The 21,820-nt window shown below is 42.6% G+C and overlaps 2 protein-coding genes across 5 annotated transcripts in view; one reads left to right on the top strand and one right to left on the bottom strand.

The window, feature by feature from the left end:
* The window catches only part of MAP4K5 (mitogen-activated protein kinase kinase kinase kinase 5), a 91,920-nt gene extending 87,011 nt beyond the window's left edge, over positions 1 to 4,909 (bottom strand). For 2 of the 3 annotated variants that reach the window (XM_033107795.1, XM_033107797.1), the window contains exons 1-2: positions 4,711 to 4,896; positions 4,270 to 4,485 (exon numbers count right to left, since the gene is read on the bottom strand). In XM_033107795.1, coding sequence (XP_032963686.1) covers positions 4,270 to 4,377 — 108 coding nt within the window. In that variant the 5' untranslated portion in view covers positions 4,378 to 4,485; positions 4,711 to 4,896. Of the gene's footprint in view, positions 1 to 4,269; positions 4,486 to 4,710 lie in introns of all 3 variants that reach the window. The other variant, XM_033107796.1, reaches the window with a different exon arrangement.
* Positions 4,910 to 5,138: 229 nt separating this feature from the next.
* Positions 5,139 to 21,820, top strand: part of ATL1 (atlastin GTPase 1) — a 71,172-nt gene continuing 54,490 nt past the window's right edge. The window contains exons 1-2 of one of the 2 annotated variants that reach the window (XM_033107800.1): positions 5,139 to 5,274; positions 19,768 to 19,936. In XM_033107800.1, coding sequence (XP_032963691.1) covers positions 19,903 to 19,936 — 34 coding nt within the window. In that variant the 5' untranslated portion in view covers positions 5,139 to 5,274; positions 19,768 to 19,902. Of the gene's footprint in view, positions 5,275 to 19,642; positions 19,937 to 21,820 lie in introns of those variants that run through there. The other variant, XM_033107799.1, reaches the window with a different exon arrangement.

The raw sequence follows: 21,820 nt of genomic DNA, 5'->3' as shown, positions 1-21,820 counted from the left end.
TCCCTGGTTCACCCCATAGTTCTCTCTCCTCTCCTCCCTCCCCACCATCCTCAACAAAGATAGGATAGGGCATTTCTCCCACTTCATTTCTACCAGAGCACTTACCAAATTATGACTGTTTACACGTCTGTTTTCCTCACTAAATTATATGTTTCCTGTTGATAGTATACTTCCTCTTGCTTGCATCCTTATATTCTTACATACAGTTGGCACTCAAATATTTCTTGAATAAATGAATGCTTACAGAAGTGTTGTGATGTTTCAAACTTTGTCTCCACACAATAGAATCATGGAATATACTTCAAAGTGCCTAAAGCTATTCCAGAATTGTGACTTCTGGCTTGGCGGGGAAGAATGGCATAGATAAAAGAATTCACTACAGTGGACCCAGTTCACCCAGCATCCAGAGGAACCCGCGGAAGTGATAAGACTACACAACAATAATTTCTACACAAATTATAACATTATTTATAGCTGCAAAAAATATTTTAAATTGGAAACAACAAATATGAAATTTAGAATGACCAACTAAATGAAGGTTTGTTCAAAGGATTCTTTTAAAATGGTATTTTTGAAGACTATTTAATGACTAGGGAAACTGCTATTCATTCCAGTCACGTAGAAAAAAAAGACATACATCATGACCCCAATTTTATAAAACCCATTTTTAGAAACATGTTGTTTTAAAAACATCTAGGAAAAAGCCTAAAATAAACTATATTAAGTCATTAACAGTGTTTATCTGCATAATTTTTCTATAACTAACATCATTCAACAAGTATCTGTCTGCTATTTTACCTAATGAGCAAGAGACATCTATCTGTTCCTGTCCTCCTGGAGCTAAACATGATATACTTTTATAATCAATCAGAAAACGCAAAACAGGTTAGGAAAAAAATACATGGGATTGCCCACCTTAAATTTATATCCCACGAAAGGTAAAAATGGTTTAGAACTTCTCTGGAATCTAGGCTGGAAACAATTCTATACAAACATTGGGATAAAGACCACCAAAATGTCTTGTACTGTGATTACAAACAGTATTATGATACTACAATTGCCTAGATCACTGTGGACAGAAGGTAGTAGAGACACTAAATTTCCAGACTTCCTCTTCCTTTTAGCAGATCTAAAAATTAACAATAATTAAAAATAAAATTTGCTCAGTGGAAATTTAATCCTTCATCCATCTTCAACCACAGTTCTTTTCTCTTTTGTGTTTCTTTCCCCTCCACCATGTCTTGTTCTCACCCTCAATGATTTCCCCATTATCTAAATGAGTCTTTACATTCCTCTTCTTTCAACTAGGGAATAGCCAGTTTAAGACTGAGCTCTCCCATCTTGGGATTCTCAGGAGACAGGTGCTTCAGAGAGGATCTGTCGTTTTGAAGAACATAAAAATAATTCATAAGGAATCTCAAAGCTATAGTCCTTTTAAAGCTCTTGCTTTATATCGGAGGTGTCAAAAGCACAAAAAAAAAAAAGTAGGGATAATATATGGTTAGAACAGTGACTAATTTACCTTCAATAATCTTCACTGTATTTTACTAGTTTACATCACTGATTGGAAATACTTCTAAAACTTCCTAGGGTTTTCAGCTCACTAGAAACACAATGATAAATAGCAAAATTACTCCAACTGCTCTGAGCTTAAGAACTTCAGCACTACAGCTGAATGGTACAAGGTTTTAAGCATATTAAAGAGTAAATATAAACTGACAAAATTCTGTAGGACTTGAGTGCTGAAAATCGATATGCTATGAAATAGTTTTACAGAAATATTTTTCCTAGAGAACTCAAATAATTGAAATTTTTAATAAAAGTACAAATACAGGATATCATACCAGGCCTTACAGGAATACAGAGTATTAAATGCCAACATCGTGTTGTTATGTCAAAAGCATATGCCCACAGAACTAGGTGATAGAATTACTGATATTCATTCATTCATCAAATTTTTAGAAAGCACTTATTTTGTGCCAGACATAATTCTAGGTGCTATTTGACACAGAGCAGTGAACAAAACAGATAAAACTCCTGCGCTCATGGAGTATGTATGTTAGTGGATTGAGATAGATGATAAACAATAAAAAATGTAAAACATTATGCTAAATGGTGATCAGAGCAAAGGAAAAAATAAAGTAGGAAAAAAAAGATGGAGAGGGTATAAAAGCAAGGGAAGGGAGGCAAGCCATGTGGCTGTCTAAGGAAAGACATTCTGAGCAAAGGGAATAGCAAGAACAAACACCCAGAGGTGGGAAGATGCTTATTATGTTTAAGAAAGAGCTAGCAGACCAGTGTAGCCAGAACAGAGTGAAGGAAGGGGAAGAGTAGTAGATGAGGTTGGAAAGATCAAGGGGCTGGAGCTTCCTGGAGGAATATCTGAGTAAGACTTTCATGGACAGGTAGGATAGCAACAGGTGGAAATGGGAGGTGATTTCAGGTAATTAGAAGAAAGGAAAACAAAAGACAAGGAACCGAGTTGAAGATGTTTATGAATCAGAGGCTAGACTGAGAGTATATGTAACTGTGAGAAAGCATGAATGTGAGGGAAGGTGATCGTGCGGAAGGGGTGCCATTGAAGGTGGTATATGATATTCAATCTTTGACCATCTGTTTAGGAGCTGTGGAAGAGGGACAAAGAGCAAGGAGGCCCCAGGGTGAAAGAAGAATTAGCTGCCCCTTTAATATAACCTTTTGAATTCCCTTGCAAAAATAAAATCCTGCTCCGGGTAGCTGCTTCAGTTGCTGTTATTTATAAAGGAAAAGAGTAGAGGTCTTGGGCTTTTAGTGGGGCAAACACTTATATATGGATTAAATAATAAGACAAAGATGACTAAAAAATAAGAATGAGAAGGCAAACAGGAATTTCAATTTTTTAAAGAGCATTCCACAACATGACTAATTCATAGATCAACAATTAAGAGTGAGCTACCTCTAATTCTACATAAAGAAAAAGAGGATTATGTTATAATTATCTACTTTGAATTTGAAAGTATACAAGGCAAGAGCTGGGACCTACCTCACAATTCAAAACCCCTTATCTAGAACAGTGCTTAGTACAGAAGATTTAAATACCTGCTTAACAAATAAAAAGCCAACCCATTACAGTCCATCTCAATAGAATCAAACAGTGCTAGAGCTGTCATAACACCACTCGGAACTGTTAGTATTAACAGAGATGATATTAAACCAAAGCAGAAAAGCAGAAATGTTTTCCTTCCACATTACCACCTGTGCAAAAACAACATAACCCCAGAAGACTCCACTGGTTAATTACCCACATAACACACAAGGCCCTTTCAGATACATGCAGGAGTGTTATTTGGAATGATGGGATACACACATACCATGATTAAATCCAATAAATAAAGCTGTTGCAAAATCAAAGGAAATTTCCCTTAATATACCTATATGAGTTGCATTATTACTCCCTTTTGGAACAGAACAAAAAGCCTAAGGCAATCTGAAACAATCTCCTTCCTCTTGATCCTTGAAGAACTAACTCAGTGGACTTAGGGAATTGGGCTTGCTTCTCTATGATGTTTTCTTAAGTCCCAAACTAAGAGAAACTCACCCTCATCGTGGGTCTCAAATAATGCAAAAGATCACAATTAAAAAGACAGCAGCTCTCATCCACTCTTGATCATGGGATGCTATAAATCCCAGAGAGGAACTGCTGAAGTAGGAAAAACAAAACAAAACAAAACCCATTGACCAGATACAAATGATAAAACTTCTGCCAGGAAAAGCATCTTTCTGCATAGGATAATGTTTGTGCACAGATCACTTTGATCCAGTATTAGATTGCGTACAGTTAAAATTGAGATAAGGTTTTCATACGACTTTTAAAGTCAAGCTCATCCATTTTAGTTTTTTTAAATGCAGATGCCAATATGTCAATATTCTTTCCTGTCTACTATCTTCCATGAAGGACTTCTCCATGCTAAGACTAAATCATTCTCAAGTGCAACTCCATAAGCAGGTTCGAACTCCCTTCAGTACGATAAAGAAGCGTTAAAATGCCTTTATACCACAAAAAAAGGACAACAGTACTTTGCAAAAGTATGTTTAGTTCTGCTTCTTGGTAGCGATTTGAGCAAGCAATGCACGGAGTGAAAGGGATCCCGGCCGCTGTATCTCCACGATGCAAACAATAAAAGCATCCTCCCCCCTCCTCATACTTGGCCAGAAAGTGGCCCTATTCCCGAGAGCCAGCCGACCGCAGGAAAAGCGCCCGGCTCGGGGCCGGGGCTCGGTCTGCCTCACCTTATAGACGTCCCCGTAGGTGCCGCTGCCGACCCTCTGGACGAGCTCGTAGTCCTGCTGCGGGTTCCGCCTCAGGATGTCCGTGGCAGGCCGCAGCGGGGCCTCCATCTTCGCTCAGCACCCGGCCCCCGCCGGTTCTGCCCGCGGCGCCCTGTTCCCGCTAACGAGGACGAACGGCGCCGCTTCCCAACATGGAGCCTCTGCCCGCAGCTCCGCCTGCACGAGGGACAAGCAAAGGCGGGTCGGCGCCGCGGGCTACGACCCCGAGTGGCCCAGCCCCTTCCCTTCCGCCCGGCTGGGGGCCGCAAAAAATAGGGCCAGTAAATAGGTCCCCGGCGCCCCGCAGCCCCGTTTTGGCCGCGGCCGTTCCCCCTTCCCCGCCGCCTGCAAACTGTCTGTCCCGGCCTCCCCGCCTGCCTGGTCCCAGGGCCGGCTGGGTACCTGAGGGGGGCGGCCCCTCTCTTTGTTGAGCGCCGCGCCCGGGACCTACTTCCTCGCCGGCGCCTGCGTCCTGCTTTCCAGCGCCCGCCGCCCCAAGCCTTGTGCCGCCGCCTCCCGCTGCACCACACGTCCTCTAGCTGGCGGTGGAGGCGCGTACGGTCACCGCCACCGCCGCCGCCGCCGCCGCCGCCGCCGCCGCCGCCGTACCACGTTCCCCACCCGGGGCTGCGTCACCCGGAGACACGTTCCCGGCCAGCGTGGGTCGGCGCCCAGCGGCCAGCCCGAGCGCGCCGGCCGCAGGACCAGAGTGCCGCCCTGAGGCCTGGTCGGGACACGACACCCTGCCGGCCGGGCCACCGCGCCCCCGCTGGCCCAGCACGTCTTTTCAGGGCCCAGGCTTTACTACCCTCTCGCAGAGATTAGGGACGCCCCTGGGCATTTGTGTGCCGATAGGCCGCCGCTAAACTGCCCCAGATTCGTCAGGTAAACTCGGTGACGGGTAGAGGGGGAAGAGTGGGCACGAGGCGGCTGGGAACGCAGCCCTCCCAGTTCAACACGGAAAAGGTACGTTGAGGGCACTGGGCCAGAAGTTACCTGGAAGTGGGGCGTCAGGCAGGAGATGGGGGCATGCCAGGTTAACTAAACCGCGGCACACCCTACTGCACCTTCCTGTTTTGCAAACCTTTCTCAGTGGTACCAGTTTAAGGCTGCACAGCACACCTGCCCAACCTGTCTTCTACTGAGTTTTCCGAGCCATTTCCTTGAATTCCTAGGAAGTCTCCATGGCCTTTATTCCTGTTTTTCACACGCAGTGTCTCCTAATACCCTCTATAAAGGGAGTGTTATACGCCCCTTTAATTGGATCAGAAGTTCTGCAGAAGCTAAAACAGTCAGAGACCTCAGCCTGGTTCTGGTTCTACCACTTCTTCAGTGTATTATCCGGCACAAGACATCGTATTTGGCAATATCTCGATATCCTTGTCTGCAGCTTAAAGAGGATAAGGTTTTGCATCTGACATCCGACAAAGTGTTTATAAAGCATTTTACAGGATTATAAAGAGGGTTATCAAATATAAGAGGTTTTAAAGTACTTCACAAAACACAGAATATCAAACAAATTCGGGGGAAGTAATTTGGTTGATATTTCACAAGCTGGTTTGCAGTTTCAGTTCCAGTCTTGTTTTGAAGGTAGAAATAAAGTTGCCAGATTTATGTATACTGGCAAAGGTATTTCTAGCACCCAGTAGGGGTTTTGAACAGAAAAGCCACATAACACTCAGCCAATGCATTTGTGACTGAAAAATCACAAAAGAGCACGCTGCAGATGTTAGCTTATGGCTTTGAATATCCAATTCAGTTCTGTTTTGGGGCAATATGCTCCTGTTGTTGATTATTATAATCAATTGTATAATGTAGGAATTAAATTCACACCTTAGCAGGACAGGGAAAACATGTATTTTCTTGTGTTCCCTGCACAAAGGGCACTTATTTAGGGAACATAAGTAAGCTCAGACTTACATGCTCTATGGACAAAGCCTATGTGTTTGCTGCATTGAAAAAATTGTTGAAGAACAGTTCCTTCTTTCAAAGCTTCTTGGCACTTGTTTGGGTGGGCACATACTTTTGGCTTCAATGACTCAAAATCGTTTCAAATGTTCTATTGGTATCCTAGTACTTGTTTACTGTCATAGATTTTTTTTTTCTTTTTTTTTTCCTGTGACCCTATAAGCATTGATCTTTTCTCTAGTCTGAAACATATTTATTCTTACTTATTTATGCTTGCATTATTCCACAGAGAATTTGGGGCATCATACAAAAAATACATACTATAACACAAGACAGAAATAAGTAAATTAGGAAATAGATATGATATTATAGAGAGGGAAAATAGGATACCAGAACAATGTAACAAATTAACCAAAATAGAGGGCTTTATAGTGATCACAATGAACCAGTTGGAGATCACAATGAACCAGTTGATCAAGAGAGAGACACACTTTCTTCCCTGATTCTAAGACTTTAGAAAAATTTACCTCATGAGCTTTCATAAAGTGGAAACTTTGAATTCCCAGTTTGAAACAAGGATAAATGTCCTTCTGATAATCCTTGAAGCATGTTATTCTTGAAACACAATGTTTGATATGAATTAAGTAATAAAAAAGTGAGGTCATAGGCTTCAACAAGACCCTGGAGTGCAGATATTTTATGTTGCCAGTAATGGCAAATCCATATACTTTGACCATGAACTCAGAGGCAGATAGCACGGAAAAAGTCAAAATTCTGCGTGATGGTTAAAAACTGTGTCTGCTATAATCATTATTTTACTTGTACCACAGTTGATGCAAAGGGGAAAGCATTTGCTTTATACTAACTCCAAAAGAATCTTAAGGATTTTTAAATAGTTAGTGGTTGAGTTAATTTTAACAAGATCGGTGAAGTCATAGCTAGTGGTTAAATATTACATGGTTGGTAAAGAAATTCTAATTCAATTTCCATAAAATAAACATACAGTGTATAAATTTAATTTTATATTCTAAACAGTTAAACAGATAGGTGAAGGTTACATAATAATAATAATAAAAATTGTAGCTAAAAGGAGAGTTCCTTACAAACTACTCAGTTTTATAATGACAAGGTTTGGAATAAGAATAAATATGGCTTCATATGGCCCTTCATCCCATCTTATTTTCTTAGTGTCTTCATAATATCTGACATGCAAATTTATTCCAGCTTTTACTCTAATCTATATAACAACCTATAATAGTTTTTTCTATGCTTTGTAGCATTTTTTCCTTCTTCAGTAAAATGCTAATTGTAATCTGTGGCTTCTGGTTTTAACTTTAGCCAAGGCTAAATTTTAAAAAACAAGGGACATAAAAAATTTTAACTTCTGTATAGGTAAGATTCACAATTTACTATCCAAGACAGAATGGCTAATTAAACCGTCAAGTGTGAAAGAACAGAACATGAAAACAATAATTTTAGTGTATGGAACATAGAGGTTTAAGCAATACAAAGGTCTGACGATTAAGTTCGCAAACTTGTTGCAACACTGTTGCTAACCTTCTTTGATATCAAAGGGATTATTCTTTATGAATTTGCACCAAATAGACAGTTAGCCAACTTTACTATTTGGAAGTGCTGAAAAGGCTGTGGTGAAAAAGTTAGATGACCTGAACTTTGCACCAACAATTCATGGCTCATGCATCACGACAATGCACCAGCTCACACGGCACCGTCTGTGAGGGAGTTTTTAGCCAGTAAACAAATAACTGTATTGGAACACCCTCCCTACTCACCTGATCTGGCCCCCAATGACTTCTTTCTTTACCTGAAGATAAAGGAAATATTGAAAGGAAGACATTTTGATGACATTCAGGACATCAAAGGTTATACGACGACAGCTCTGATGGCCATTCCAGAAAAAGAGTTCCAAAACTGCTTTGAAGGGTGGACTAGGTGCTGGCGTCAGCGTGCACAGCTTCTCAAGGGGAGTACTTCAAAGGTGGCTGTAGTGATTTTCAGCAATGAGGTATGTAGCACTTTTTCTAGGATGGGTTCGTGAACTTAATTGTCAGAACTCGTATAATCTGATGAATCTTCCAACATAAATTAGTTGCAAAATGTAACTATATGATTGAGTTGAATGCTCTACAGTTTTGTTAAATATAAATTAAATGTTGGAAGGCATCGGCCATAATTATGATTTGAATTTTCAAATAGTTAAACTATTCTTTCTCTTACTAATTAGGCCCAGTTGTCTGTTGAGGCAAAAATCATGTTCTCAAAGTACGGAAAGGAGAATTCTATTTTGTTCTGGATAGCCATAGATCATGTATATCATTTAGAATCAGTATCAGGTCATTACGATGGGAGTTTTAAAAAGAAGAGTTGAGGAAGGCAGTGCACATTGCTTTTTCATCCAGCTTGAATTACTCGCCTGATATGTTAAAATGCTATTTCCATTACCCTGATCCCCATGGTAGTTTTAAGATTTATATGAGAATTGGTATCAGGGTTCCTCTATTCAACTCATAAATTGGTCCTGTCTGCAAATTCAATAACTAAGAAAATTTCAAATAATCTTATGTTCATTATCAATTTCTACATAGCACAATGAGTATAATATTCAGAAGAGGCGTCTAAAGTTTGCTTATACCTTATATATAGGCCAGTGTTCTGAGAACCTCTAGTACTCTGTCCTACAGCTATAACAGCTCTTGCAGGATTCTAACAAGCTCTTCTTCCTTACCTAACCTGTAGGGCAAGGATGATGATGGCTTCCCACTGTTGCTAGTCTCAGGGTGCTTCCCTATCCCTTGTTGGTTCCTTTAACCATGTCCTCATTTTTACAAAGTCCTTTCATTAGATTCTCTTTCTGTGCTACCTCTTTCTTGCCAGAACCCTGATTGGTAGATGAATTGGAAGTAGCCTCAGGAAGGAAACCTTCGCTTTCTGGGATGGAATTACTGACATACATGATGATTGATTACCTGTATAAACAAACTACTTGCCACAGAAAATGGAACAATGGTCTGCCATAGCATGGAGTGGCATCACAATTACTCAAGTAACTATCAGAGATGGCCGGTGATGGAATGCTGCTCGAGGACACAGCATTGGAAGATCAATCTCTAGCACTTATCTGCTTTGACAGTGATGATTACTAAAATTGTGTTATTACTCTGACTGCCTCTGTGACAATATATGGCAAACAAGACAAATAGGGAGGCTTTAATTCTATACTTAAGGCATGAGTAGAAAATCAAAAAGCTTCTTTGACATCTTGGAAGAAACCTATCATCTTTTGTAGCTTTAATGCAGATAAGGAACAAGCCTAATGGTAAAGGCTGCAGAGTTGCAATGTCAATTCTATGTGAGACCTAGATCTGTTATGCGAAGGTAAGAACATTGGTGGAGAAGGGCTGGGACCCTGCTACATGAACTGGGGGCATTTAGGCAGATATAAATTAGGCTAAGAACTTTGAACAAGAGTTAAGATTTCAGCCTATCTCTGATGGAAAAGGGCAAGACCTGTTTTTGGAGGAGCGAGCTTATACACTGAAGGGATCTTGCCAAATATTTACCTGTGATTCAGATTTGACTTGTTAACTTGAGCAGCTGGTAGTCCTTCTAAATTGGTTACTTGAAGCTGGTAGTCTAGATGCTGAAATGCCAGAACTTCCCTATCATACCGTAAAGGAAAGAATCTGAAGATTCAGGGAGATGGGAACGTTAGACTTGCTCTATTATGTACATCCTGCTTAGTCATGCTCTATCCACACCATCCCTAGAAGAATGTCACGCAGGGACTCTGGTCCCGCTCCCCACATAAGAATGCAGGATATGATGAGGCCAGTAAGGAACACCCACGGAGCCATAGATAGGGGAATCATACCACTATATTCTCGTTGGCAGCTGGGTTGGAGACACAGGGAGCAAACGTCCGCCAGTACCCAACAAGGGGTCTTCCTGCACCCCAGTCTCACTGGCAGCCGGGCGAGACACAGGAAGCAGGATCCACATGATGCGCAATCCGCCATCTGCTTTTCTGCCTCAGAGTCTCCACTATGGGGCTCCTCCTCTAACAGGCGGACCCGAGCTTCCAGTGCCTCCCACCGGGACACCTGGTCCCGCACCTGGGCTATTCCAGCAAGCACATCCTCTGAGTTATGATGCAACGCGGTGAGAATCTCTTCTAACTGGCAGCCCCCAGATTCCAGTGCCTCCCCCAGTGGCTGCTTGTCCGGCACCTAGGCTATTTCATTAAGCGCATCTCCCGTGCTACGATGCAACACGGCGAGGAATATCCAGCCCACACGGCCGCTGTACCCGTCACCTCCTCCGGCAACCACTCAGCTAGAACCTGCAGGGCCCTCTCCACGCTGGCCTGAGAGCCATCAATGTTCTCCGACCCTTCCTCGGGGATCCAACTCCTGCGAACAGTGGCTACCAGGTACCACACTCTGTGTGGGGGCCACATGTCCTCCTGTGGGCTTGTCCCAGATTGGACAGAGGCTGTAGAGCAAGCCTTTGTTGCCACAAAACGGGCAGTGCAGCAGGCACAGGCTCTGCAAGTAGTAGACCCTCGTCGCCCATTTAAACTTGATGTTCACGTAACCCAAGAGAGGTACAGTTGGGACCTCTGGCAACGGCAGGAACGTCTCCGGTCGCCAGTGGGATTTTGATCCCAATTGTGGAAAGGAGCAGAAATCTACTACTCTCTTATAGAGAAAGAGCTGGCTGCTATATACGCAGCCCTAGTAGCCACAGAAGCCATCACAGGAACGGCACGGGTGTTGGTTGGAACAACCTATCCCGTCCAGGGGTGGGTCCGTACATGGACCCAGGGACCCAAAATAGGGGAGGCACAGACCACCACCCTCGCCAACTGGGGTGCCTACTTGGAGCAACGTAGCACTCTTAGTTCAAGCCCTTTGAGCACAGAGCTACAACAGGTCCTGGGGCCTGTGGAGCTTGTAGCCCAGGCTGAGCCAAGCGCTCTGCCTAGGGTGGAGGACTTGGAGCCCTTGCCCTACAGAGAAGGACAGCCCCCAGTACCTGAGGATGCCTGGTATACTGATGGCTCTAGCCGGGGAGCTGCAGCTGTTTGGATGGCTATTGGTGTGCAGCCCAAAACAGACACCATTTGGTTTGATCCTGGGACGGGCCAGAGTAGCCAGTGGGCTGAGCTACGGGCTGTGTGGATGATAATCAGCCACGAGACCGGGCCCCTAGTTATTTGTACTGACAGCTGGGTGGTGTTCCAGGGCCTAACATTGTGGCTCCCTACATGGCAACTCCAAAACTGGTTGGTAGGACACCGTCCACTGTGGGGTCAAGCCATGTGGCAGGACCTCTGGGACCTAGGGCAGACAAAGCAGGTGACCCTAATGCATGACAGGGAGACCATAAAATTTGCTTTTATCAAGGCATTGAGTAGAGGGCCACAAATACTTTCGAAAAATTCTTCGGTGGCTGTTCTCAGTTGAAAAGGATGAAACTGGCACAGTGAAACCGGGATCCACGATTTAAGTCGTAATGTTGGGATTCTGGTAGAGGCCAGGTGGGAGATTCTTAACTCAAAGACACGTTCAACCCAAGTGCCATGATAACCCTCAGGAGGAGGTGATAATCAGGGTGTTTGACTACCTGGATCTTTGGTGGTAGCCTGTGATCACCAAGTCCTGAAGAATGAATGAAACCAGCAGCCTCATTAAGTGCAACTTGACATATATAAGGAGAAAATTTTAGGTCTCATGAGCAGAAATCTAACTGAAGTCACTGTAATGGAGATTCAAGACTGTCATGCAGGGACTCTGGTCCCACTCCCTGCACAAGAACGCAGGATATGGTGAGGCCAAAAGAAATACCAATGGAGCCATGGATGGGGGTGGTTCATGCCACTATTTCTCTCTGGTGGCTGGGTTGGAGACACAGGAAGCAGGAGCCACACAATCTGCAATCTGCCGTCCACTTCTTTGCCAACCAACCAACCCCCTAGTGTAACCACGGCAGTTATATTAGTGGCTAATTGGCTAACTGGTTACAGCTGATGGCCATCTACTACCTGAGCCAGAACCTTTCCATGTGAGGCTGAGAGACTGAAAACTGCTCTCCTGGCTCTGTCCCCACAAAGACATATTACCTAAGTCCTATACCAGGGGTGTCCAAACTTTTTTCAACGTTTTTTATCAAGGGCCACATGCGGTAAAATACACAAACAGCCGGGCCACTCACTCGAGGTGAAGTACATATTGCCTCACCTGGTTTATTTAAGTAAACTAAATATATTTTTGGAATTTGCTGCGGGCCAATTAAAAATGGCGAGCCGCAGTTGGCCCATGGGCCGCAGTTTGGACACGCCTGTCCTATACTAAAGCCAGTTCACAAACCTGGAGTCTCTCAATTGACAGAGAAGCCAGGTTCCTTTGAGGAAGGATCCTGCAGTGCAGCCAGGTATAAACAGTGAATCTTCTCTGAGACAGAAGGACTTGTGACATTTTACCAGGGTGATTATAAACTGAGGAATGGGGAATTTTCACAACTTCTAGAAGTTAATAAATACTGGTCTTGAATACTAATCCCTGCAATCTCAAAGTACTACCAAAATTCCAGTGATCAGAGTTGAGACTTAAGAAAGTCAAGCGTAGTCTTGACACAGGTCCATTTCATAGTGGTGGGTCTGAAGACCTATGTGGGGTTATTTTTCCAGTCCCAAAATGTATGTGGGAATGGCTAATAGCAAGTAGTAGAATCCCTGCTTTAGTTTTACATGGAGTAAGGGGTATTATGTATGGAAGGGCCGAGAGAAACCTCCCCAGCTAATCCCTCCCCTTTGCCAAAGTAGAAAATGAAAATTAAACTCTATCAGTGGGGAATTACAGAAATTAGTGCCACCATGAAAGTTCTGAAAGATATGTCTTTCTCTTTTAACTAATCTGTTTGGCTTATGCCAAATTAGTTTTAGAAAATGTCTATGGATTATTAAAAATTTAATCAGATGTTGATGTCAATCATTGTTGTAGCTCCACACGTGGAATCTTTACTAGAGAAAAATCAACCCATCCCTTGGAACTTAAATGTAGCTATTGATTTGAAACCTAAAATGTAGCTTTCTCTTCAATTCCCATCTACAGAAATAATCAGAAGCAGTTTGCTTTCATGTCACCAGGACAACACTGTCACTGTCTTACCTCAGGGCTGTTTCCGCACTTCTGATATGGTATCATTCCAGAGGGACCCTGGTTTCCTTGATATCCAGTAGAACATCGCGTTAGTCTATTAGCTTAATGATGTACAAAGACCCTAATTATCAGAGGATAGGAAATAAACTCAGTTCAGAGACACGCACTTCAGTGAAATTTCTAACAGTCCAGTGGAGTTATGGTGCTCTACCTGGCTTCACTCACCTCGGAGGAAGTTGCACAGTGTTTAGTTAGCCTGTTTGGATTTTGGAGACACCATACTGCATTTGCTTCTCTCTGACCCATTTACCAGGTTAACTGTCAGTAACCTAGGTGACTGAAGTTTTTCATGTGACTTGGAAAGACAGAATACCCTACAAAATGTGCAGGTGATCACCCAAACTCTACTGGTAAGCTTTACGATTCAGCAGACCCGATGATAAATAAGGATACTATATGGAGCTTTTTTGCCTGCCTAATAGGAAAATCCCAGAGCAGAGACCTAGGGTTTTAGAATAAGAACATGCCCTCATCTGTTGACAAATATTTTCCATTTGAAAGGCAACTCTTGGCTTTCTACCAGGCCAACGATAAACACCTGACCATGGGATAATTAAGTGACTATGGACTGTGCACTGCTCTTTAGAAACTGGATGTTATCTAATTTACTGAATCTTATATTGAACATTGAACATGGGCTGCAGAATTCCATTGTCTGATGAAAAGATATATACTGGGTGGCCTGAGCTGATTTAGAAGGAAGACCCAAGTAAATTACATGGACAAACTTCCATTGTACTTGTCCTTACTTCTTTGCCACCTTTTGTTTTTCTGACCCATACCTATGGGCTGATGATCATTTAGCAGAGGGAAAAAAAAAGATAGACCTGGTTTATTAATGGCCTGCATGATATACTAGCACCAACTGGAAGCATACAGCCACTGACTGATAGCCCCACTTTGTAATGAGGTGGTCTTGAAGGATAGTGATGAAGAGCGATTCTCCCAGTGGGCATAACTTTGAACAGAACATCTGCTTGTTCTCTTTATTAGAAAGGAGAGATGGCCTGAGGTATGGATCTATTCTGATTTATGGCTAATAGGTTGACCAATAACTTGGAAAGAAGAAGATCTGAGATAAGGAAGTCAGTGGTAAAGGTATAACCAGTGGATTCAAAATTGGCCCAGAAAGTGAAAATATCTGTGAACCACGTAACTGTCTGCAAGAGGGCATCCATAGCAATAATCAGGTCTAGAAGACGATCTGTCCTATGGATGTCAGCCCTTACCTAGTGACTGTGGTACTAGTTCAATGGAGCCATGTGGGAATAGGAATGGAGGCTAAATCTGGAACCAACAGCATGGACTTCTACTTGCCAAGGATAACATAGTTACTGCCACTATGAGTGTTTAACCTAATTATAACAGAGGCCATTGCAGAGACTTCAGTATGGTATTATTTCCTAGATAAACTAGTCAACCACCTGGTGGCAGTTTAATTACACTAGATCCTTCCATGATGGAGGAAAGAGCCAGTTGTCTTCATAGGAATAGATACATATTCTAGATATAGGTTTACCTTCCCTGCCTGAAAAGTTCTACTAGTACCACAATTCATGGACTTATAGAATACCTTATTACAGTCCCATGTATCACAAACAACATGAAATTTGAGCAAGGAACTCATTTTACTCTGAGGGAAGTATGGCAATGGAGTCATGACCATGGAATTAACTGGTCTTACCTCAAACCCATCATTTAGAAGCAGCTAGTTTGATAGAATGGAGGAAAGGTCTGCTGAGGGATCAGTTGTGGTGCTGGCTGTGAGATAACCCTTGTGAGGATATGACATAGGACTTGACCTAGTAGCCAATATATGTTGCCATCTACCCCATATTCAGAATACATGGACCTAGGAACCAGGGGGTGGAGGCAGGCATTGCTCTTCTATTATTCCTAATTACTCACTTGAAGAATTTTTGTCTCTACAACTTTGTCTCTACAATTTTGTCTTTAAAACATTAAGCTTGGTGGTCCTGAAGGCCCTAGTGCCTAAGGCACAGATATTTTTTCCAAATAACATAATCACAGTTCCATTAAATGGGAAGCAAAAACTACCACCTGGCTGATATGAGGTCTTAAGATCACTGAGCAAACAGTTAGAGAGAGGGTCATTATACTGGTTGAGGTGATTATACCTAATTACCAAGAGTAAATTGGTTGTCGTTCCAGAAAGAGAACAAAAAGGACTATGTCTGGAACCCGAGGTATGCACTAGGGTAACTCTTTGTATTCACATACCCAGTATTACTGGACAATTGGAAACTGCAGCAACCCAATAAAGATAAGACCATTAAGAACTTGAATCCTATAGGAGTAAAGTTTGAGTCACCCCACCAAATGAGATACTAGTGGAGGGAAAGGGGGAAATGGAAGCTATGGTTATCACCTTGGGCCTTGTACTCAAACACTATCCTCTCTTTTATCCTTACTATCAGGACCACAATTTTGCTAACCTTTTCTGAGTGGCCATGTCCATGGAAGGAGACTGAGACACTCCCTTATCCCAAGGGATAAATCGGTTTTTTTAATTAAAGTTTATTGGGGTAACAATTGTTAGTAAAGTTACGTACATGTCAGGTGTACAATTCTGTAATACATTATCTATATCTCACATTGTGTGTTCACCACCCAGAGTCAGTTCTCTTTCCATCACCATATATTGGAACCTGTTTACCCTCTTCTAGAGCCTCTGCCCCCCCTTACCCTCTAGTAACCCCTAAACTATTGTCTATGTCTATGAGTTTTTGTTCCTTCATTTGTTTGTCTTGTTCTTTTGTTGTTTTCAGTATATACAGTTCTTTTGTTGTTTTATATACCACATATCAGTGAAATTATATGGTTCTCTACTTTTTCTGTCTGACTTATTTCGCTTAGCATTATAATCTCAAGATCCATCCATGTTGTCACAAGTGGTCCTATTTCATCTTTTCTTACCGCTCAGTAGTATTCCATTGTGTATATTTACCACAACTTCTTTATCCATTCATCTATCGAAGGACATTTTGGTTGTTTCCATCTAAGGGATAAATCTTGATTGGCCTAGCCTTATTCCTCTTGTTAAAGGAATGGTTTAGGCTTAGATAATTTTGGACAATGACACATGAGGAAAAATCTGCTGCAGTACTTCTAGGAAGGTTTTCCTCACTTTTAACAAGGTACACAAGACATAGATATGCATTTTTCTGTCTGTACACATGACCATCTACCGCTGATGACTGGAATGGCAGATGCAATCTTGGAACCATGAGACGAGCCCTCGTAGAAAATAAGCCAACATACTGAGGATGGTAGAGTGCAACCTTGGTTTTTGTGGCAAAGTCTGCTAGTATTCTCCAAAATCCATTTCCCTTCTTTCTTTAATATGAGACCCCCTAAAATTTAAATGGATACATGGTATATCTCTCAAGTAGGTGGAACATGTACTGGTCAATAATATTTGAGAAGAGGTGATACACGCAACTTCTGGATTATACTCTTAGAATAGATATGTGCACTTTTTCTCTTCTATCTGGCTGGAATACGGATGTGAATGCCCAAGCAGCCATCTTGGATTATACAATGGAAGTCCCAAGTTAAGGGTGGAAGAAAGTATAAACAGCTTGGATTCCTTGCTCTTTTGAAGCCACTATATTAGCCCTGGATGGTTGATGCTCAGATTATTTCATGCGAGAGAAATAAATATCTGTCTTAAGCCACTGTAATTTTTTATAGCAGCCAAGTTAAATGCTAAGTAATTTAGTCCATGATGATATTGAGCTGATGAATTAGCCACCACAGAACCAACCTATCTTCAAAAAAAAATTATTATATAACAGTAAATATCCTTTTCGTTTAAGCCATTATGAGTTATAACCAAAAGCATTCTGATAGAAATACTTTTTCAAGATTGCTAGCTATAAAGGGAAGGAGTAAGTTAGAGCATCAGCTATTGAGAAACTACTGATTGAAAGAGTCCTTTTCCTATGATGGGGGGAAATGAGCATGGTGAAGAAATCAATGGAAGAAAAAATAATTGGTATAGAATGAGAATAATTTATGGAGTACCTTCCCTGAGGGGCCAGGAAGAGAAAGGATCTAGAATGCTAACGTACAAATGGAGGAATATCTTCTTCCTTTTTTCTGATTTAAAATAAACATGACCTTGACTTTTTAAAAGCAGCCTTATTGAGATATAATTCACATCCATATAATTCATCAAATTAAATAGTATAATTTAGTGACTTTTAGTATATTCAGAGTTGTGCAGAATTGATTTTACAGTCAATTCTAAAATATCCTTTTCTAGTTTCTAGTTTATCCTTCCTTGCACAGATGAGCAGATACATTTATGTTTTTCATATCCTTTTTTTTCTTACAGGAAGGAAAAGTATTTGCACTTTGGTTTTTTTCTCCATTTAGCAGTGTATTCTGGAAATCAGTTATATCAATTTATAAAGCTCTTCTGTATTCTTTTTTTTTTACAGCTGCCTAGTAGTCCATTGTGTAGATGTTTTGTAGTATATTCAATCACTCTCCTGTATACGGATACAGTGGTACTTCGGTTTTCAAACGTAATCCACAAGTTCTGAAACATTCGAAAACAGCCGACAGCTAGGCCTCAGGATCTTGCACTCAGCGGAAGTCGTGTGACATGTTCGACTTCTGAGTCGTGTTCAAAAACCGAAGCATTTACTTCTGGGTTTACGGCGTTCGTAAACAAATGTTCGTCAACAGAGACGTTCAAAAACCGAGGTACCACTGTATTTAGGTTGTTTCTAGCATTTTGCAATTACAAAATTATTCTACAATAAATAATCCTTATATATTGTTTTTGTGTACAGTTGTTTTTATAAAATCAACTATACTCTTTTTTCTTTAAATGAGATTCACTTAAAGGGATTATCGGTCTGGAATGTGAGCTGAGAATTATAGTAAAGAAATACAAGAATAACAGAACACACTTGTTTTTGTTCTATGAATTAATTTGTAGGTATAGGAGTAAGATAATTTCTTTCCTCCTCTGTTGATTCATAAGTATTAGGGGAGTGAAATTCTAATGAATATAGCCCCCTTTAAAACCATAATGTAAACAGTATTCACAGTTCCGAGATCGCTAGAACCGTTAACTGAAATATAGAATGCATAAGATTTGGCAGGTAAGAGAGTTTGGTTTTTGACTTGTTGATTTTGAAGTGTCAGTAGGAAAACAAAGATGACCTCAGGCAGTTATAAATTTAGGTCTGTTATGATGATTCTCTCTCCTTAAAAGAGCTTAAGACTAGAGTACAGATTTGGGAATCATCAGCGTGGAGTCCTGTCTGAAGACACCATGGTAAATTATATCGAGAGAACACAGAGTGAAGAGTTGTTTATGATGATGAGTAAGCCGAGACTAAGGACCTGGTACTTAAGAGGCCAGCAGGAATCTCCTAGGCAGAACTGATCTGTAGAGTATGGGCAACAACCAAATGTCAGAGAAAACTGTGAGGAATGAGATGATGGTATCCTGAGGGTGAAGTAGCATGAAGGGACAATGTTACTAGGATACTGAAAACTAGGTGTGTAGACAGAGAAGGAAGAAACCAGTGAAAAGGGAGAGACTGAGAATATTTTTTTAAAGTATTTATTGCTTTCTGCTTTCCATTCAAAATTGTCTGCAATCTTTGTGGCTTCCAAGGCTCACCCAGACTATGTAGTATGACTTTACTTCAATATTTGCCAATATAACTCCAGACTTTATCTCTACAAATCTAGTGGGAAATTTTGCCAACTAGACATTAAGTTACAAATTATGATGAATCTTCAGCTTTCATTTATCTTGATCTTCTTGATCTAATTTTGCTACCTAATTTTAAAAGGCCTATTCGGTCTACAGGTACAAAAATTCGTGATACGCTCTTTGCTAACATGACCTTGCTTTTAAAATGGGGGAGGAGGAATGGTGCCTGGTAGATAAAGGCATATTATTTTAATTCTTTAGCTATGTAAACGATGCCAGCCTGTTTGTTCTAACGTGTAACTGCTCTAGGAAACAGGTATTTGAACATCCAGAATAATGCAGTATATTTGTTTCTGTATTTCTGTGACTAGATAATCTGTTAAATTCCTTGAGTGTGTGTGGGGGGTGGGGTGGGGGGGATGCTGTTTATTTGTGTGTGTGTGTCCCATTGAAATGTTGCAGTGCATCCTCAGTCACTGTCTTCTCGCTCTAGGGGTGGGCCGCGACAGGGAGGGTGTGACGCTGGTATTTGTGTGGACTTGGGCTTGTGATGCTGAGCTTGGTCCATCCGTTTTCTCCTCCCTTCTCCTCCCCACTCCTTCCCACCAGCGCCACAGCAACATCTTCAGAGTCTGAGCGAACGGCGCCCAGGCAGGCACAGAGCCTCCCACCGCCTGCAACCTGGGCCCGGAAGAAGAGCGAGCGCAGTGACAGCGCCTCACCGCCACCAGTCCCTGGACCACCATGGCCAAGAACCGCAGGGACAGAAACAGTTGGGGTGAGTAAGTATACGGTGACTTCTGCAGCCAGTACGGGGACTGGCCCTCTACTTTGCTTCTGGAGACGAGGAGGGCCAAAGGCTGCTCGGCGCCCGCGTCCGGGGCTGGGAGACAGGGCTGGGAGACAGGGCTGCTCCCTGTCCGGCGGGAGGAACCGTGGCCGAGTGCTACCCGCGTAACCGGAATCGCGCTGTGGGCGAGGGCTGCCGCTTCGCGCAGGCCGGAGCCTCCGGGCGCTTCCCCGCACCCCAGACCTCCTCCCAGCATTTGGACAGCACCCGCCGCTCTCCTCCGGAGGACTCGCTGGTTCTGCTTTTGCGGTCGATAGGTTGGCAGGAAGGCGATGAGGTTGGGCAGAGGGCTGTTGTTAGCCGAGAGGGACGAGGGGTCGGGGATCCCAACCCCCGCCTCCCCCGGAGCTGCGAGCTCCCGGAGGGGCGGGAGGCTCTGGAACAATGAGGCGGAGCACGCCGGCCGGGTGGCAGCGTTGCAGACCTGAGCAAACCCGGAGAAGGGGCGCCCGTTTGGGAGTCCTCCAGTGCTGCAGTGCTGGTTTTAATTTGGGGATTGACTGGGGAATTTGGGAAGAAGGGAAGCAAAGTTGCGGTTTCCAGCCTTCTGCCCCACCCCGACCTGGTACCCCATTCAGGCCAGCAATATGGGTGGCATTGTTCTTTGATTTTACCTTTTGGCGATATTGGGCTCATGATTCAGCACCAGGACGAGGGGCGGGGGAAGGAGAGGCTAGGCCCAGTGGGTTCACGCCGCGAGTGGGTGGGCGGTGCTCACGCAGGCGGAGAAGAGAGTGCAGTGATGCAGGAGAAATCGCGGCCCCGCCTGCTCTGCTGCTCCAGACTTGGTTCTGGACGATTAGTATGGGCAGGCTGGGCGTCTATTTCCGCCTTGGGCTCCCAAGTTCTTCCAGCCACAGTGCTAAGCTCACTACCATCTTAGGAACTAAAGCCTTTTAGGGCATTTTATTACTCTGAGCCAGAGCAGGTCTCAGGCTACTGTGGCTGGGTCGATAGAGAAATATTTTTCATTAGCTTTGAATTATTATTTGGAAAGTTTATGCCCACTGTGAGTCCAGAGCACCTTGATTCTCTTCCATGTCTCAGTGGGATCTCATCTCTAACTGTCCATCAGACCAAGAGGTACAAATTTAATTTTAATTGGTTATTTCAATTTACTTTTATCAAAAGGCCACATTTCTCCTTGCCTCTGATTGGTCACAGGACCAATTTAACTCCCAGTAGAAAAGGATCACATTTGAGAGCTTATCCAAGGTTTGAGGTAGATCTGGAGAGTTGGAGCAGGAAGGTCTGTCTTTAGTTGTCTGAGTTTAAGAGAAAGTGGTGCCATTTTCTGAGATCACCAAAACCCCATTTTAGTAGGTGTGACTATTGCAATAACACTGTTTTCTTTGCTTCTGCCGAAATATGGGTAAGCTTTTTCATACTGTCCCATTTCCACCTCTCTCCTTGGCCTCTAGAATAATAATTTCTTAAACGCTCGCAGTTAAGATGTGTATGTTCAAATCAATTTTGGTCTTGATTTCCATGCCTTGTTGACTCTACCATGGTAAGAGATAGGCATGCGAAAATTTATTCTGAGGATTAAAATTTTTCTCCTTCATGAAGCTTTGGATCATCATTCTTCAGTACTTCCTTTGGTTACAGATTTCTTGTGCAGTGAAGGGTTTTTCTCTCTTGGGAATGTGGTTCTCAAATGGGATTTAGGTAAAAATTACATTGGGAACTAATTAGGAATGCAGATTCCCACATCTTCCAGCCAGAGCTTTTGAATCAGTAGGTATGAAAAGGGGTCCAGGAATCTGCCCTTTAATTAATATTTTAGGTAATTGAGAAGCAGGTGGTCTTTGG

This window comes from Rhinolophus ferrumequinum, chromosome 6, assembly GCF_004115265.2.
Source record: "Rhinolophus ferrumequinum isolate MPI-CBG mRhiFer1 chromosome 6, mRhiFer1_v1.p, whole genome shotgun sequence".
In the NCBI taxonomy this organism is placed as follows: domain Eukaryota; kingdom Metazoa; phylum Chordata; class Mammalia; order Chiroptera; family Rhinolophidae; genus Rhinolophus; species Rhinolophus ferrumequinum.
This window is presented reverse-complemented; position numbering and strand designations above follow the sequence as displayed.